The sequence below is a fragment of the Myiozetetes cayanensis genome, unplaced genomic scaffold (assembly GCF_022539395.1).
Source record: "Myiozetetes cayanensis isolate MyiCay16 unplaced genomic scaffold, myiCay2020 scf7, whole genome shotgun sequence".
Classification (NCBI taxonomy): Eukaryota; Metazoa; Chordata; class Aves; order Passeriformes; family Tyrannidae; genus Myiozetetes; species Myiozetetes cayanensis.
This window is the reverse complement of record NW_026087964.1, coordinates 30,280,831-30,299,739: the sequence shown is the minus strand read 5'-3', so window position 1 is coordinate 30,299,739 and position 18,909 is coordinate 30,280,831. Positions and strand designations below refer to the sequence as shown.

The window sequence follows — 18,909 nt, the reverse complement described above, 5'->3', positions numbered from 1 at the left end:
GTAAACAGGTGAGTTAAGCGTAAAAGGAAGGGAATGTGGATTTACAGGTCTCATATAAAGTTTCTTAGACAGTCAGCTCAGTTCAGTGCTTTTGCACTGTGCCTTTCAGTAGCTCCCAAGGCTAACAACACAGGACAGATGCAGACTAAGCACTTAAAACAAGTTTTACTCCTCTGTTCTCAAATCAGAGAGTTGTACATTAGACAAATGTGGATTTTAAAGAGAAGGGAGAGAAATCTGCTAAAAGAGGCTTTAGTGGTGCAAAACCCTTTGAGCCCTCACCACTGAGGAGAGAAAGAGTTGGTATCTCATACTTTCAGCCCTCTATTATATAAATCCTTTTCTTGCCTACAACTGAGAAGAAACATCTGCAAATATGGGACCTTTCAGCTGTGGTCACTCCTATACTTTATCCTTAAGTGCTCCCAGTGTAGCAGCAAAACAAGCCAACCTTGCTGGATTACTAGAGCGCTGCTTTCTGCTCCTTTATGAGTCTCATGCTGCTTCACAGCAGCTTCCCACAGCCCCAGCTGCACCTCATAAACTTACCCCAGGCCCCGGGGTGAGAACTAACACCAGCCCCCTGCAATTGGTGCTTCAGGGTGATCAGGTGAGGCCTCTCTGCTTTGTTCCACCTCACTTGCATAACGACTCCCATCCACCCAGATTTAGAAAGAAAAGTCAACGGTGACAAGTCAGAATTTTTGGTTATTTTGCTCATTCTCAACAGCTTTAAATCCCTGCAAGATTCATTTTGTTAGCTGATGAACTACTACAGCTTCTGCAGTTGGAGCTTTCAGGCTAAGTGACGCACTAGAAGAGCTTTCATTGCCAAGGTTATCATAGGCTATTTTGGAAATCAGAACAATCGTACTGGTCACAGCACACCTTTTGTTATCTTTGTGAAAATATTCCTAATATACAATGCAATAAAATGCTCAGTCTGTGATCAAAGCTTCAGAGATGGAGATTACATTTTTACCAGGTATGCCAGCCTGTGAAACGATCCTTTCTTAAATTAATGTAAGATTGCCAGTTCCCTGGGTTCTCTGTCAGGGGAATGGAATAATATTATAAGGAAAATCTAGATGATGGCAGGATTTAGATTTAACTGTTAAAGACAGATTTATAATTGAACTGGATAGGATCTCACCATTTTATTAAATGTGATTTCTTCCTCCAGTTAATGCTCCTGAGGCAACTACAGAAGTGCTTCCCAGAGTCTCCTTTAAGGTTTCTGTACCAGGCGTTTCAAGTACTCCCTAATGAAGCCTCAGCTTGCAGCCACCTCCCCCTTCCCCAGCAGCCTGGAGGCGAGGTCTACAATGGGGGTGGTGCTGGTGGCCACAAAAGGGCCTGTGAAGTTTCACTTCAGTGAACCACCAGGCTCAAAGAGTAAATGGGTCAAAGTCCAGCTAAATTAATGGCTGGGGCAATGAGCTGATGGAATCATGATGGAGTCCTGCACCAGGAACAGAACAATTACCTGCCTGCTGGGTGCACAGTGGATGGAAAGCACCTTGATAGAAGAGGATCTACATGGACCCTTCTGTCCACTGGATGGATTGTGTTGAAGTGCTCTTGCTGCTGAGGAGGCGTGTCAGTGAACACTACCTATGGGAATGGATGACCAGAAAGTCTGCAGAATCTCTCATCTTGCAGACACTCACCTGGACAAGGCCTGAGCAACTAGATCTGACTTCTAAGTTAACAGTGCTTTCGGCCGGGGTAAGACTAAATACCCTCTAGAGATGTAGTCCAAATGGTTTTATTAATTTTGAACTTCAGGAGCAGAAACACGGTTTATTATATTTACCTATTTTCTTTGTTTCCTCCAGTAATTATTCTTTATTTGGGAATCAAAGCACTATCCTCAACTATTAAAATAAAACCAAGAAAAAGCGAGAAGCGTACAGTGCTTTATATGTGCACAAACTAAGGATCAAAATATTTGCTTTAAAACATTAACCTCAAACTAAGCATGTGCTGTCTCAAGAGTTGTGCACATGCTTTCCCTTCCATAAAGGTGCCCTGGAAATCAGAGAGTCCACTTACTGGCCTGAGTCAACTGACAATTACTCTGACATCTTATATATGTACCTCTACCAGATCAAAAACTGCTCAGGAGAAATTTAAAATCCTATCTTCTTCTCCAGTACTGCCTTTTTGTTACACAAACAGGACAATACTTAGGAAACAACAACAAAAAGCAATCATTAAAAAAAACCACTTTCCTAAAAACACCTGGACACCGCTTCAAAATACTCCTGAGTTTTCATGCACGTTATATATTCACAGTATGCAAGGCCTGACATAAAAATACTTTTAGTAACTAGAATCACAATGCATGTATCTTTGAAGTCTGATCTTAGATCAGCAATTATCTATGAAGGAAACAGCAATTTTTCTGCCAAAACCAAAAATTCTGCTTCTCTCCCCTCTGTCCCAATGTCAGACATGTATGACTCAAAATGTTTCTACTTACTAATTCAGGCCAAAGAAAAAGATGTGCATAAGCTGGTTTAGTGACATTTTATTAAAGTAATTTTTCAGGTTTCACCCTCCCCCTACACATATGTGCAAATTTCTCCTGGCACTAAGCCACAGACCAATTTTGAGGTGGAAAACAGTTGTAGGAAAAAGAGAGAAACTCAAATTATTTTATAAATGGACACATCTTATAATACATTACAGTGGTCCCTTTAGTAGTCAAATGGTTCATGAACATTATACTTTATGTAATATCACAAATGCACAAAATATGCTTTCCATATGATTGCAAAAACAGCAGCGCTCTGGAGCCAAGCGCATGACTTAATATTATAATAATGAGTCTACTTCAATGTAGTGGATTTTAATAAGACTTTAATAATACTGGTATGAAGCCAAATTACATAATGTCCCAAAATATGAAACAAGGCTTTTATAGAGAAAATAGAAGCTCATTGAAATATAACCACATAAAAAACCCAAACCAACAACAAAACAAACAACCACCAATGTTATCTAAACAAAGCCATTAGGCATATTTAATTTTTAAAACTCAAATTAGAGAAAAGGAACTCAAATCTATTCCCAGATCTCAAGATAAAATTAAAAAGGATATTATTTTAGGCAACACTTATGAAAATGGAGGTACTATGTCAGCACTGGGAAACAAGCTAACACCATAATTACCTCTTTTGGCACAGATTTGGATATGGATTGACTATCTCCAGTTTCTCTCGAAGGACAAAATATGATTCAGTTACCTTACAGGTTGAGTTAAGACCGAGCTATGCTGGATTATCTAGAAACCATTTAGACCAATCAAATTATTTCCTTCTATGCATGAAAACAAGCTCCAAGTAAAAGTCCCAAAGGTAAAGAGTCAAATTATTTACTCCCTCAACCTCCTCCAGTTCTGGAGTCTTGGGGAAAACAAGCACTTGAAAGCACCTGTAAAGCTCCATCAGGCACAGACGAATCTCAGAACAGCTTCCTCTGTCACCCCTCCCCAAGTATAGCAGTGTTAGACAGCAATTAAAAGAAAAATAACTATTTCATTTGTTGGATAACACATGCAGAATGCCACACATACTTAAAGCTGTAAAACCTTTTAAATATTAGTGTTATGCTATTGGAAGATTAACATTTGCATGGATAACATTTTTTGTCCCTTATTAGGATCAACTGTTTAGATCCACATATCCAACAGAGAGATCACCATATATTAGCATATTCCAATTTACTGCTGGTGCGTACTACTGTTAAACTGAGCCTAAATCAATGCTGACAGCCCATCAGAGCATGTGGTGATGAATACGAGAAGAATCAGAGCAGTTTTCTTCAAATATATTGTCTCATCTACGAGTCTCCACTTTTTAAACTGTTTTGATAAAGGCATGAAATTTTTTTGAGTAGATTTAGATTCCACATGACAAGATGAAGCGAGTGGGACATTTTACGCCTTGGATTTCTTATAAGTCTATTTTAGCTACAGAAGCCATTAAAAAGTTGCAAGTAACTTCAAGATGAAAGGCATTAGCAGCTTTTTAGAAAAGGATAATCATACTCTTCTGAAGATTTAATGAGACATAATTCACAGAAGCTTTTGACTTGGTCTGCTGTTAATTGAATCAAAGTCGATGATGATCTTGTTACACTTTGGCTTGAATTCCCTTAAAAAAAAGAAAAATACAGATATTAGTTAGTGAGTAGTTAAAACACTTTGCTTACTTTAGTTCCAGCTAAATTTTTGAAGGAATGAAAAAAAACCACCGAAACACACATCCTTGGACTCACATAGTTTTCTTCTCTATGGGAGCCAATTATAGCGCACCATACTGAGAGAAACCTGGACAAGAAAGACTAAGACAAAAAGACACAAGGGGTGGGTTAGCCTGTACATTCTTCAGCTATTGGAGTTTATAAATTACCCAGGAGTCAAAGGACTTTTAACAGCTTTGCTGCAGGTGGTGGTATCATGTTACTATGGCTGGGATTTTTATTCATATATATTAATATTTCAAATATTTTTAATATATATTTACAGATATAAGTACACATATAGGTATACAGAAAAATATTTAAATATACTGTATGCATATATGTAAAAGATGTGGAATATATTTTGATAATATTGATATTTTGATTAATTTTTTCCTGCCAAGTTTTCAAAAACACTTTCAAAGTTTGTGTCAGTATATTAAAATATTTTTGTGCTAGGGGAATAGATCACATTATGCATCATACTGGGTACAAACCAAACTAGTTAAGAGGGAATCATTTAAAAATTTTAACTTCAGAACTGTAAAATTAATACTGCCACAAAATGTTTCCTTTTATTATCATTAGAGCATCTGCTACAGCAATTAGCAAGGAAGGTATTTGGGGACCCAGAATATATTTTCCAATCTATCAGTAAACAAAAGATTATGCAAATAGTGTGGATTTAGAGCCTAATTAAGCTCTGCAGTTCAGTTCAAGAGATTCATTAAGTACCACCTACATCCTTAGCAATCAATACAAGGATAAGTAACAGTCAACACAGAAAAGCACATGCTGCTGACCACAGAAACTCTTGAATGCTTTGTCCAGAATAGCAATCTGAAATGCAAAAAAACATTTCTCACCCTGGAGAAGTTACAAGATTTGACTTGCAAGAGAATGATTTATGCTTCTTAGTCAAATAGTCTTAGTAGACAGGAAATACACTGAAGGACTGAAACTGAATTTCAAATACTGCTGTGTTTTTCCATGGATGTTTCTTAGCCCAGTAGGTATCTTTCATCCTAAAATTCTATCTGCCAGAACTGTTATGTTTGCAAATTTTTCAAAGTCTTCATATTAATACTGTAAAACTTTTTAGAGTTGCAAAGCCTCCCTGACTGCATAATTAGCCTCACCCACAGCATGTTACTCCTATCAAACTCACTGTTGAACAGATTGTCTTTAGGTATCTCTGTCAGTGTCTTAAAAAACCCCACTCTTCAAACATTCTTCAGATTCTCATTACTTTAAGGCAAATATTTCAGGTTTTATGCTTTTCTCACAAAAAAAGATGGCCAAAGAACATGGACCATGAATTAATTTTGGCTGGCTAGTTTTGACACCTGCCCAAATCAGCTGCAGTAAAAAGATACTAAAGTTTCAGTAAGGATTAGGTCATTCAAACACATGCACAAAAAAAAAAAAAATCAACTGGTCATTTCAGTCCAACTCATAGGATCATAGGATAATTCAAGTTGTAAAAGACTTGGGAGATCATCTAGTCTAACCTCCTGCTCAAAGCAGGGTCACTGATGACTCTCCTGAGTACAATGTAACAACCATCACATGTGCAATTTCACTCGCATTCTAGAACAAAACAAGCAATTTTCTCCTACAATTATAAAATTGAAATTTAGCCATACAGAAAGCAAAAGAATGGTGCAACAGTCCATCCATCCAGTGTCTTTTACAAAGGAAAGCATCCAAAAACACTACAAAAGAATAAAATGCTGCACAATGCAAAGAAGAAAAACTTTTCTCCTAAAGTTGGTCTCTTTCACACAGCACTTTTTCCCCCTTTCCAAAGTAAAAATAAAGTTAATTCAAAGTTCTCTCACCTGTATATAATACCTGCCAAATCAAACATCCGCCGTGCAGCTGTCATTTCTATAGTGTCATGATACTTGTCAGACATAAAAATAACTTCCTTTATGCCTAAACAAGTCATATAGAAAAGATGTTAGAATTACACTGAAAAAAAATTGTTGTGTCTGGAGCACAAAATCAGGAAAGTCAGCATTCACCTACATGCTCTAGAACTCCTTGGTACACCTCTATTTATAGTTTTATGCTGTCTCAAATTGCTGAATGATCTATGCCTCAATTACTTGGGCAGGGGAGAAGCATAAAAGCTTCAAAAAAGAATTCACAAGGTTTCAGAGCCTATCAACATCTTCCTGTGTTTGCCAGACAATATGAATATCAATACATTGTAATTTAGTGCTGATCTAAGTGCATAAGGAAAAGGATTTGAGAACAAGGAGCCAATCTACCTTGAATACCATTTGATTTTGATTCTATAAATAAGGGACTTGTAGCACAAATGCAGAATACCATCATCTTTCCCTCTCCACCTCTTGATTTAAACGTTACTGAACCAAAATAAAGAAGCGTTCTGTTTACTACTTTCTTCCTAGATTGCTGTAGCCATCAGTAGTGAAACTCCTCTGAACAGTGATCCATGCTGGGATAGCATGACTTCACTCCATGAGCAAAATATACGCTACTTTAAGCAGAGATTTTTACGGAACTGAAGCTTGCTGCAGATACTGCCTAATGTGAAAAAAGGAGACACATTTAGGCCAGCACACTTGCTGCAGTGGCACAGATTTATAACAATTGTAATGAAAGACATAATTAAAGTAGGATCATAGAAGTCTTATGACATTTATGGGCAAAGATATTTTAAAATCTTCAAATATCTACCATGCATCACATTCAAATTAAAATTTCATGTATATACTCCCACCAGACCTTTTCTCATGCAGAAGTTTATTTCTTTCTGCCCCTACTCTATTCATTGTGTCAGAGCACAGTAAAATTGACAGTAATTATATGCAAAGTCTGTGTTGTTCTTTGGCAGCTCCTGGTCTAAGAAGTTACAAACCTAAATTAGAAGTACGATTAGAATCACAGAAGATGCAATTAGCACTGGAAGAATTTGGCACCATTCAGATGCAAAAAAACCCACAAGTAGCATCTTATGAAGTCGACAGTGCAATTAATTTAGATCTAAGATCAGCAATTCAACATCAAATACATCTATGATAAGATACCAATGAGCTGGCAGCACTGCAACCCTGAATAATCAGGCACTCCTTCTTACCTGCCTGGATGATGAGCTTTGCACATTCATTACATGGAAATAAGGCAACATACATGCTGCAGCCTTTCACATCAGCTGAGTTTTTGTTCATGATGGCATTCAGTTCGGCGTGGCACACTGATTAAACAGGAAAAGAAACAATTCATAATACCAATCATTAAAATAAATCGGTCAAACTACAATTAAAGTGTTACAATATAGCTGCTTATACCTTTTCAAAGGCAAATAGCGTGCACAGCTTGTCATAGAGGGCAGAGGAAGAAATAAAAGCAGAAACACCAAGATCAATGAAGGTCAATTGTTCTGACCAGGCTGCCTATTAGTAATGATATCATTAAGTGCATTAGCGTTGCCATTTGCCAACACCTATTGCAGGCAACAAAGCCTCAGGCTGTGGGCCAAGTACTTGCAACCACCCTAAGTGAAGCAATATCTCACAGCTTCACAACTCTCTGGAGTATCTAATTGCCAGTATAAAACAGCTCATTTATGTGTTTACATGCACAGATAGGAACAGTCTTATGGTTGTAAGAGTGCGCTGTGCGCTCTTAAAGGCAGAAGAATCGTGAAGTAAAACTGAGCAGCTCTCTCCTCTGGGTCTCAGAACGGCTCAGCGCTGCTGCATGATTCTCTCACCCCCAGAATACACAAGACACACTCAACCATAAAAATGTCCCAGCTTTAATATTAAACTGACTTTACTGCTCATTAAAAGGTGCCAGACTTCCCAAGCACGAAAACAAAGTCCTGTGTTTCTCCGTGGATTTGAGATAAGCCAGGTAGCAACGGACCAGCCTGCCTTATTTCACCATAACACAGACAGTTCTTTCTGGACAGACAGCACCTCAGGGTTTAAGCGTTTATAGGGTACACATCAGCAGATTATCTAATGTGTTACTAACACAGGTGAGAAGAGCACAGTTTCTGTGCTGGATGTGTTTCATCCACAACGAACCTCTGAAAAAAAAACATTACGATCTCCACGAGAACTTCCTGTTTACTCCTAGGAATAAGAGCAAGTTGCATAATTTATATACCTACCTACTAAGAAACTGCCTTCTGCCCTGACTTTATAAACAGATGCTGAAGTGTGGTGTGGGTTTGAGCTCATTTAGAGACAACATTAAAAGTTTTTCCACTGCTCGTTTTGAAGAACAGATTTTTTAAAAAGTAGTTTTCCTCTCCCTTGCGTCCATACAAAGATTAAAACAGACACAGTTTCATAGCACAACTTCACAGTAAACTTGATACTGTATGCTGACCTCTATATGAATGATCTCACCACACAAATAACTGAGTGCAGCACCTTCAACACGCAGGAATCCTTGCTGAATAGAAATGTTTTCCGTATGTGCTGAGTGTCTACCTGGAATTTTCTATGTAACAGCTAATGCACTACAAATTTACAGCCTAACTTACAGCACACAAACTTTCCCATGCAGACGAGTCACAAAGGACCAAACACCTGATAAAGAAAGCTCAATACTGGCTTCTACCATGCCCATGGTATGCTGTCCACATACCTTCTCATAACCAGTAAAGCCAGAAACTAACACAAAAAATAGGAAATTAAAAAAAAACAGCCCAAAAGCCAAGCACCATCGCATTAAGGTTTCTTTTACTATTATTATTGTTTCTACTGCAGCTGTTATCGGGTCACACCATATTTTACATATACGCCATTAAGTGTAAGACGGACAGTTATATGAACCTATACATTCAGAAAATCTGGAAAATATGCTGAACTCCATGTGTATTACTAAGTTGCAACAATCTTACGTAGCCTTCACAATAAATAGTCAGAGAATTATTTTTCTGGGGTTGCAGAGTATTGAGTGAAAATGAGTGTCATTATTTCCACAGCTGGAACTAGGTTATGTCAACAGGACAGAAACATCATTTTTAAGTTTCTCTGAACACTATACTTATGTTCTAGGCAGCAGTCTAAAATGTTGAAGGCCCCCAGAAAGGATGTTTTCAAAGGCTCACAGAACTAAAAAAAACTAAAACTAATTCCTTCAGTAAATATTTTTCCATCATTAAAACTCAGAAATTTTCAGCCATAAAACTAGACAAGTTTCATTATCAGTACTGCAACAAGTTTCCTTCCTGCACTGATGAGAGAGAAAGGTTCTTCTGGCATACTTCTACAAACTTTCAACAACAAACCTCTTCCCAAGCGAAAACAAGATCAGGCCAAAAATAATTTATGGAAGATAATCAGTTGGAACAAGGGAAAAGGAGAAATCTTGCTTCTTGATCATCTTGCACAATCTGAAGTTAAGTACAATTACAACTCTCTAATGTGGACAGATGACACACAAAGCCCGCAACAAGAAACAGACTAATCATTCCATGACAAAAACTAGTCAGGGCTCCAACAGATCCAGCAGGCTTCTGTTTCAAATAGAAAAGGAGGTAGGTTTTTCACACACGCAGCAGCCTAACCAAGTACTTCTTACTGAACTTCCTGCAGAAAATCGTATGGGACTAGAACTTTGCACCGATGCCAGAAGTCATCTTTTTCCATTCAGTATTACTTTTTTTCAGTCTACTGGGCAATTAAATACCAAGCCATTTGGCTCAGTTGCTATGATTTGCAAGAATATTCTGGGGAACTATCATTACATATAACCTGTCTTTGTTTTATACGTTTCCCCAGACTACAGGGGCCTACTCACCCCCGTAAGGGATATTATGGTAGATGGTCATTAAGAAGGTTTAGGCATCAGAAAAATATTTTTAGGCTTTGTCCCATCACTCTTAAGTCCCTCTTACTCCTATTCACCTCTCTCTGACCGATTGGCATTGATAAGGTGAGACAGTCAATTATCCCCAGATTTTTCTTATAGACCTACCAAGTTTTGTTAGGAGACAGAAAACAAATCCAGGACTCCAAAAATCTCTCTTGTTAGTGACTAACTAGTTTGCATTTGGGGTGTTATGAAGTTTTCTAATCTCTTAAGAGCTCCTGCTAATAGTTACAAATAGCTCTTTCTCAGATAGTAAACAGATAACTTAAAATAACCTTTCACAGGTACACAGTATTCAGAACTCTGAAAAATGTACATTTAAGCAGGCTAGTAAAACTAAGAATTTTTACAATACCCTATGAGGGGCTCCAGAGTTTTGGGGGTTTGTTTTGTTTTTTTTTTTAATAATATTCACATATAGCCAACATAATAAGTCTGCAACACTGGTTTCCATTCTGGAAAAGTGGCTTGAAAAGTATTCTCAAAAGGCTTCATTAGCTGAAGAAATAACCATGCAATGAGAAGTTAAGTGTGTGCTCTGAGATTCCCACCACCTGCTACTATATTCATGAGAGGGGGGGGGGGGGGGGAAAAAAAAAAAAAAGAAAAAAGCAAATGAATGACTGCTTCATTACTGGTAGTATTAATTGCTAGTGTTTCTATCTCTTCCCATTGCATACTGGTTTGTGTTGCATATATGAGGTAGTACTCATCCTTAAACCCCTACTTAAGAGGGGTTTAAGGATGAGTAATTAAGAGATCCCTACTTGCCTTATAAATGGTAATTTTTCGGGATTGAACACTTAACATGAACATGTTCTCAGTGGGTTGCAGAGTCAGAAGCACTCTTTCCACCTACTAAAAGTGTTCTGACTAGAAATTTTATAAGAACCACAGGACTAGTCACAGTGTTTCTTAATACTGTTTAAAGGGTTACATTGTTGATGAAGAACATGGTAGGGACCACTATAACTTTAAAGAACCTTTAAAGAAGCAGTCAGTGGAAGGGCTAGAGGGAATGACTTTTTAATGTTATTAATTACTAAGCCAAACTAGGAATTTTGAGAAAAATATGCACTAAATATGGTGTTACGTTTGAAAGGAATACATTTCAATTCATATAAATTGTCACACAGCAAGTTTTGACTATTTATTAACGTAAGTCTTTACCCTGTCATATCAACCCACCTGACAAATATTATGGGTTCCCAGTAGAGACACATGGCAATAGCACAGCATTCTTCAACAGAAACCTGGCACAGGAATGGACACAGGGAGCTCTGTAATTTGGCCCACTTCTATTCAGTCTCTTGGTAAAATCTTCACCTTTTCATGTTCGTCCCTTGTCCACTCCATCTTTGTGCAAGCTCCACCTACCAGTTATCCTTCACTTGCTGGATCTCTGACACTGAATACAGCAAAAATCGCGAGAGGTATCAAAATATTAATTAAAAGAATGGAGTTTGGAATGACAACCACTGGCAACAGTGGTTGATGAATCTGGAATTTGTAGAACAACATTATTTTTTTTTTTCAACCTTTGTGAAAGTGTAGGGGTGGTTGCTGGTCACTGCGTTAAGGGCAGGCAGGACACTGATGCTGGGCTGACGCTGCCCTCGGCCCTTCCTGCTGGTCTCTTTCTTGCTGTGCGCTGGGTAAGAGCAGTAGCTGTAGCCAGGGCACAGAGGCAAGGATAGCACCACCAGATTCTATTTGAGTCCTTGCCTCTTCAGACTGCACTAAGATAAAGGGAACAGCCCCAGCCTCACTGCTTTCTTTCATGAATAAGGAGAACTGGCAAGTGAAGACGGGAACCACTCAGCCCATTTGTGAACATCACAAATCCATGCAAGATGAGAGTGAGTAAGTGGAGAACTCCATGAGTAAGTGGAGACTGTCTTCTGTAGATCGCCTTTCCAGATGAAGTCTCAGTTCTGCACTGCCAACTGGAGAGAGAGCATCACACCTCTTCAGAGTGCCTTATCAAATTTTGTGCTGTCAAAATAACAGCTTCTATAAAACTAACATTTGCCTGAATATTGAGTGTTCATTCCTCTGAAAAATTGACAAAAAGCTCATAATCCTAACATGAGGAAATGTTGATAACAGTTTGTTTCATTTTACACAGCAGGTACTGTTCAATTAGAGCATACTTTTTGCCACAGCACATATTTTTTCATATCTGAACCTGTATAAATATTTGTAAGCATATTTACTCAGTATTTTCCATATTGCTCAGAGGCTTCTAAATTTGCCAGTCAATTTAAAACTCTTAATTAGAGACTGGTTGTCAAATGGATGTCCTTAGATTACAGTGGAGACAGAGGGCATAACAAGAGCACAGCAACTAACATGAGTGGGAATATTTGCGTTAATAGGAGGAAAATGTAGTATTTTAAACGATTGGTGAGAGGAAACTGAGCATCATCAAATCCTTGGATTCATCTAACAGAAACAGAGGGCACACTTTTGACTCTAAAAGCCAGAATTCTGCCTAATTATTAAGACGCTTCTGCTCACAATACTGAACACAATGCTTCAAGAAGAGCTTTTAACAACATCTTAGTAAAGCAGGTATTCAAAACTGGCCTTCCATTTCTCTCATGTGCACAGACACATCCCCGCTGCTGTCACTGACTGGCAGCCTGGAAACAGCCAGTTCCAACATAACAAGAAAATCCTGATTTTGTGCTGTGAAAAATGGCATTCTGCAAAAATACCCTGTGCTTTCTGACATAACAAGGCTATACTGCTTAACTGTTCAAATATACACTACAACTAGAAGGAAGAGTTTTAATCCACTTCAAGGCTCTCATAAGGAATGCATAGCATCAACAGAGGTGATCCACAGTCACTATTCCTGTAATATCCAAATGCCTTGCCAACATTTGAATCCTCTAAGGTAAAGTGAGCACTACCTACCACATTTTAATGCCTTCTTTCGGTAGAAGCTCAGGTTACACCCAGATTTCTTAATCAAGCACAATCCTGTCCCCAACAGTGAACTGAGCAGAACCCACACTTCAGGGGGTGGGATAGATACGTACAGTGTATTGCAGCAGACAGAGATAACCCAGACACTGGTGAATTTCAAACCAACAAGTTTAAATACACATCAAAATTCAGGAGCGACAGGACTGATTTAACCTTACAACAGAAGTTCAAAAGGTAACAGTTGTCAGTAAATGTGGAGGAAAGGAGGAAGGGTTAATCACAGTGAGTAAGAAAAGCGAGAAGAACAATCCTGGCAAAAACAAGAACTTATAAACTATCCGCAGATAAATTTAGAGTGGAAATAGGAAGTTTTCTAACCACGAAACAGTGAATCTGATCAGAGATGTGGGGTCAATGCATCCATCAATTCTGCTGGAGCTCAATAAATTTATAATAGGATCATCTAACACACCTCTGCAGAGAGAGCCTCTGGGTCCAATCCCCTACTATGTCTCTGCTGCTAAACAGACAGGGCCAGAGACTGACCCTTGGCCCTGAGGCCAACTGGCACAGACTGGCTTGTGTTCATGTCACCCAGGGCTCCATCAGCATTACACGGCCCTTGGCCCTGGGTCTCCTCAAGGCTCCGTGTCTCAAGAGTCCCACGACACCGCAGACTTATTTTGTATGTCTCGGTTCAAAGTGCATAAAGAAGTGAGATAACTTTTTTGCAGCCCACCAGAGAGGTATTTTCAGAGCATGAAACAGAGTTTGAGTTGCATATCCCCCAGTATGGCCTGAGGGAAGGAGGAGGGTTAAGCATACCATCTCAGCAGGCTTTGCATTATAGGCCTATAAAGGAAGACTGTTTTCTTGCAGCCTTTCTTCCACCTTGCCTTCGGGAGCACCATTGGAAAAGCAATACTCAGGCTTTGTTCTAGGAAGAGCTGGTCAGAATGGTCCAAAACAGATGGGAAGTGAGCTAATGTCTATGCCTCACCTACAACACTACATAAGACCAGGAGGTCAGCATTCAGATCCTCCCCCAGCCCTTTTCTGTAGCACTGCAGATGCATGAAGTAGCTCTAGAAAACACCTTCCAACTTAGTGTGGGGGTACATGCACAATTACCATCAGCTTTATCTAGTGAGCTACACTGCAGCTCTAGGGATGAAAGTGCCACCATTCCCACGGTTAGCTCATGGAGCACACAGGAAGGCTGCACCATCCCTGAACAAGCCAGTCAGGAAAATGCAAAAATAAAAAGTTCAATTTACACAAATGATGTGATGATTAGCAAAAGCAGAAAGGAAAACATGACAGTTTAATGAGATTTTAGCAGTAATTCTACGTGTCTCAAAATTTTTTAAACAAGAAGATTTTTTTTTTATATATACTTGTCTGGTCTGTCAACCATGCTATCAAGATTAATAAGAAACTGCTAGAGTTTAAATGATCTGTGAATTACAAAATAGGTTGTTTATTCATCACAGCAGACACTTTGTGTTACAAAGTTGTGATTTTTTTTAATGAGGTGAAGATTAGAATTCTAAGGAGAAAAGGCAGTAGTTAGACCAATTCCCAAAAATCAACTTGTACTCTCCAAGCTGTTACTGGTCAGTGAATTTTTTAAACATCACATGCTCCACATCTTTTGGAGGCAGAGTTAACCAAAGAAGTAAAATTCTCAGGTCATCTTGTACAAAGATTTTTCACAGCACTTTTAGTTTAAATTGGTCAGCTTAAAGTGCCTGCAACATGCTCAGGTGCTAGAGACCACCCACACCGATCTTAGTTCAGAACTGAGATCTTACAGCAGCATAAAGGTTCAACCAAAATCAATATTCCGTTTTCAGTGCTTTATATTTAATCAATTGGCTAACGCTTGTTTCCTCATCCTATAAATAAAGAGCAGTCATACCAAGTTGTACCATTATGGTCACAGCATTATATGTAAAAACCAGTGGTTTAGAGCAGACTTCAAATTTGGCCCCAGTACTGGGAATACATCTCTTATGAAAAATAATACGAAATGGTCTTGAGCCTAGGAGTTAACATTAGAGGTTTTATAATAAATTGGTAAAGTGAACAAGGACAAAGTACTGGGGTTTTAAGAACTCAAAAATATCAAACTGATGAATTATGTGCTGAGCCACTGCATATCATCTTCCACTTCAATGCCATGGGAAACCAGAAAATGTAATGCTGGTTTTTAGAGAGAGCTCTGGGTGAACTCAGGCAATGTCAAAACTCATGCAAGTTTAATTTCTCTATCATCAGACCAATTGTTAAAGCTACAAGTGAGAAACAGAATTAGTAGGCAGGGATAAATACTGTACGCTGGAAAAGAGCCAGTGTTTCTTTGCAAAAGGTGAACTCTGGTGCTTACATCTCCCCACCCATGCAGGGAGAAGGAAAAATTTTTCAAGGCTCTTGCTCTGTTTTGTTATTCTTCCCCCTGCCATTCCTGAGCCCAGGACAGCTGAGCTGCAGCACAGTGTGAAGGAGTTCCTAATGCCTGTTTTTCCTGTGCCCATGTCTTCTGCTGCATCAGCCTCACCCACAGAGATGCAGCAGGAGCTGGAGTGGGTACAGAAAGATGAAGGAGGACTTAAGGAAGCACAGGGACTGTACGGTCTCTTATCAGTCCTAATGAAGGTTTCTTCCCAACATCAGCTGTTGCAGGCCACAAGGCAGCTCCATTTCCATGCCCAGCAAGCATGGCATGAAGCCTGAGGCAGCCCAGCCTCCTTGGTTCCTGCAAATCACACCACGCTCAGAGGAGGAACTGTACAGCCCTGCTGACAGGTGCACCAAGATTCAGAGGACCCTTCAAAAGACACTTACAGAAGGCCAAACTATGCATATAATAATAATGGCCAGTCTTCGCGAGCGAAGATCCGGGTAAGGTCTTTACACCTTCCAGCCTGCGCATTGGATTTTTTAGGTGAGACACAGTGTGCGCGGAACTGAGCCCACCCTTCAATCCTAAGGTTCATCTGCCGGGGCCAAGCGAGCTTGGACGGTGGCAGCGAGGTCCTTAGGACGTAGATGGATTGCCTTTAAGGGCTAACGAGCTCCATCTGCCCGGGGAGTGGCCCTGACCGGGAATCGAACCCGGGTCTCCGCGGTGATAGCGCGGCGCCTTTTACCACTAGACCACCAGGGGCTGCCAAACTATGCATACTGCAAAGACAAAGACAGGATCCAAAGCAGCACTCAACCACATTCACCACAAAACCATCCTTGCTCTTCATTCTGTTTGCCCGTTTAGTACATGTGAATCGAATCAGAGGCTGAAATAACCAATAAAGGTCACCCCACCCATGGACAGGTAGATCCACTGCACACCACATGAGGCAAAAGTGGCATGGAATGCAATCACACACATCAAGACAAACAAAATTCAGTTCCTTCATAATAGGTATTACCTATGCCGTCGATACTTGACATGGAAATTTCTCACAGCCACTGGAGTTTACAAGTTTAATACCTGCATTTTAGACCCCATTATTTGTTTTGCATATGCATGCTCTCTGTAATTTCTGTGGAGATGAACAGACAGAAGCAGCAATCACCTGCATACACTGCAACTGTGTGCTAATGAGCTGCTTTATATTTACAAGCTTTCACTATCCAATCCAAAAGAGCTAATATTTATGAACATATTTCACTAGGAAGTCAGCTTTTCATAAAGACTGATTTTTATCCTGCTGTACCACATGTAGGCACGTTAACAAAATCAAGTGAGTGGAAACAAAACTGATCAATACTTTACCAGCTGAACTTTCACAGTTACAGATATCACAGGTCTAACCTGTCAACCACAAGAAGCCTTACCATAAGGATATTTTGTGTCTAGTCTATTTGCCGCTGTTCTTGTCCAGGGTAGTACGTCATCACTGCAACCATTAGGCATCCCATTGTAGCCAATTCCAACAATCTTGTTTTCTGAATTTACAATGCAGGCACCAACCTAAATAAAATCAGATTTATACAGTACCAACAGCATGAAAAACAACATATAAACAGCAAAGATGAGGTAATAATAGTTAGTCCTACAATTTTCATTTAAGTGATAAAAGTTTCATTTAATATATTAAGCCACATCATCTAGTGAGCAAGGCTACAATTGTACCTAATTGGATGGCTTTAAAATAAATCAGGGCAGAGGCAACCCAGCTACCCCTTTGGTCATGCCATTCCCATCCCAGCCTGCCAGCACTTCCTTGTCTGATTATGATGTGAACCTAGTTCAGGGAACAGCACTGATCTAACCTTAGTAAACTTGTCAGTTCAACTCCCCAAACTAGTTTTTCCAGCAGCAGCAGGAAAAGAAAAGGTATGAAAGATTGAACAGAAATACAGTATTGTTTGCTTATGCAGGCCTCACAAGCCTTTGTGGCTTGTTTACACAAACATGCACTAAAATACCAGACCTTTTAACTCCCACCTTTCATTGCTTCAATCCAAGCCTATACAGGGACTCTTCTTATGGAATGATAAAGTGTCCAATTTTTATCTTTTCTCCCCATATTATTTACTGAAATGGCAACAGTACTGATTTTAATTCACACAACCTGTTTATCAACCAGCTCTTGGTAACAAAAATTTAGCCCCAAATGAATACCCTTCAGTGAGCCATGTGCCGTAACATACAGAAGGCAGTGAGTAATTGAACAGATTTTCTGGGATCTGTTTCCTGAATTTTCTCACACAAAGGAAGACTAACAGGACAACTGGATCCCGCAGAACATCATGTTTCTGATGTATCAATTGCCTCAAATCAATATTGAACAAGATTAAACAGAGGCACATGAAAGATGCAAAAAATGGGTACAGACAGTGAAGCAGAGGGAAAAAGGGGATCCCAAGGGAGGAATCGAACTAGAAGAAAACTCCTGTCAACCCAAGAACAAACAAATACTCATACAGGTAAGGAAAAGAAACTTGTAAAATGCTGTGTCTTAAAAAATTACAATTTAAAACTTTCAGCAGTTTTATCCTTCTCTAAAAGTGACTATATTTACTGGAAAAAGGAGAGAAAATGCAAGTGTTATTTTAACTGCTAGATGAAAAGATGATTCACAAAACTCCAAGCCGCAAACGTACACACAGAACTATACACGAGGTCAGCCCCAATAAGAGAATTTCTGTAACAAAAGGTGCTGACTATGTTAAAAACCGAATAGCTATACACTAAAATAACTTTTATTAAGAAATCCCTGGAAGTGCTACATGTGCATCTGATGCAATGTGCAATATAGATTAGGTTATGTTATTATTATATGTTGCCTTCTTACCTGAGAGCTTGGATCCTTGCTTCTTTGTGCTGACAAAAAAGCTACTGCCATAAAATATTCAGGCCATTCCAAATAATCTTCTCGTTTTTTGCAGGATGCTTCATTGCTGAAACTATAGTTTATAGAAAAAAACAGCCGTCAGCAAGCAACACAGACCTAGAGCTACTCCAAATTTTATTCTTTTAACGTGCACAAGTTTACAGTAACCAGGATCAGAATGTGGCTAAGACCACACATGCACTAATATTTTAATAGTAAAACTATCACTGTTACGTGCCTTCTAGGAACTTATATATACAACATTTCCTTTCGGGGAAAAAGCATCCAAGCGAGGTTACAAGTTTCAGTTTCAGATAAGAAAGTTGAGGTATTCAGAATCACTGAGCTATTCCAAGACAGAGCAATTTATCCTTTATAGACAACACCTTGCATATTTCTAAGGGTCAGGTATATCATGTGGTGGCATTCTTCTCACCCAAACAACATAACCTCTTTTATGATGGCTGTGATAACTGCAAGCCTCTAATCTAAGTTATTTTGTACTTCTGCCTCCGACAAGTGC

The 18,909-nt window shown here is 39.2% G+C and overlaps 1 protein-coding gene across 3 annotated transcripts in view; it reads right to left on the bottom strand.

The window, feature by feature from the left end:
• Positions 1-2,848: 2,848 nt before the first annotated feature.
• DCTD (dCMP deaminase) overlaps positions 2,849-18,909 on the bottom strand; it is a 60,336-nt gene continuing 44,275 nt past the window's right edge. For all 3 annotated transcript variants that reach the window (XM_050338187.1, XM_050338186.1, XM_050338185.1), the window contains exons 2-6: positions 18,348-18,459; positions 16,885-17,020; positions 7,358-7,474; positions 6,090-6,186; positions 2,849-4,160 (exon numbers count right to left, since the gene is read on the bottom strand). In XM_050338187.1, coding sequence (XP_050194144.1) covers positions 4,082-4,160; positions 6,090-6,186; positions 7,358-7,474; positions 16,885-17,020; positions 18,348-18,398 — 480 coding nt within the window. In that variant the 5' untranslated portion in view covers positions 18,399-18,459 and the 3' untranslated portion in view covers positions 2,849-4,081. The remainder of the gene's footprint in view (positions 4,161-6,089; positions 6,187-7,357; positions 7,475-16,884; positions 17,021-18,347; positions 18,460-18,909) is intronic.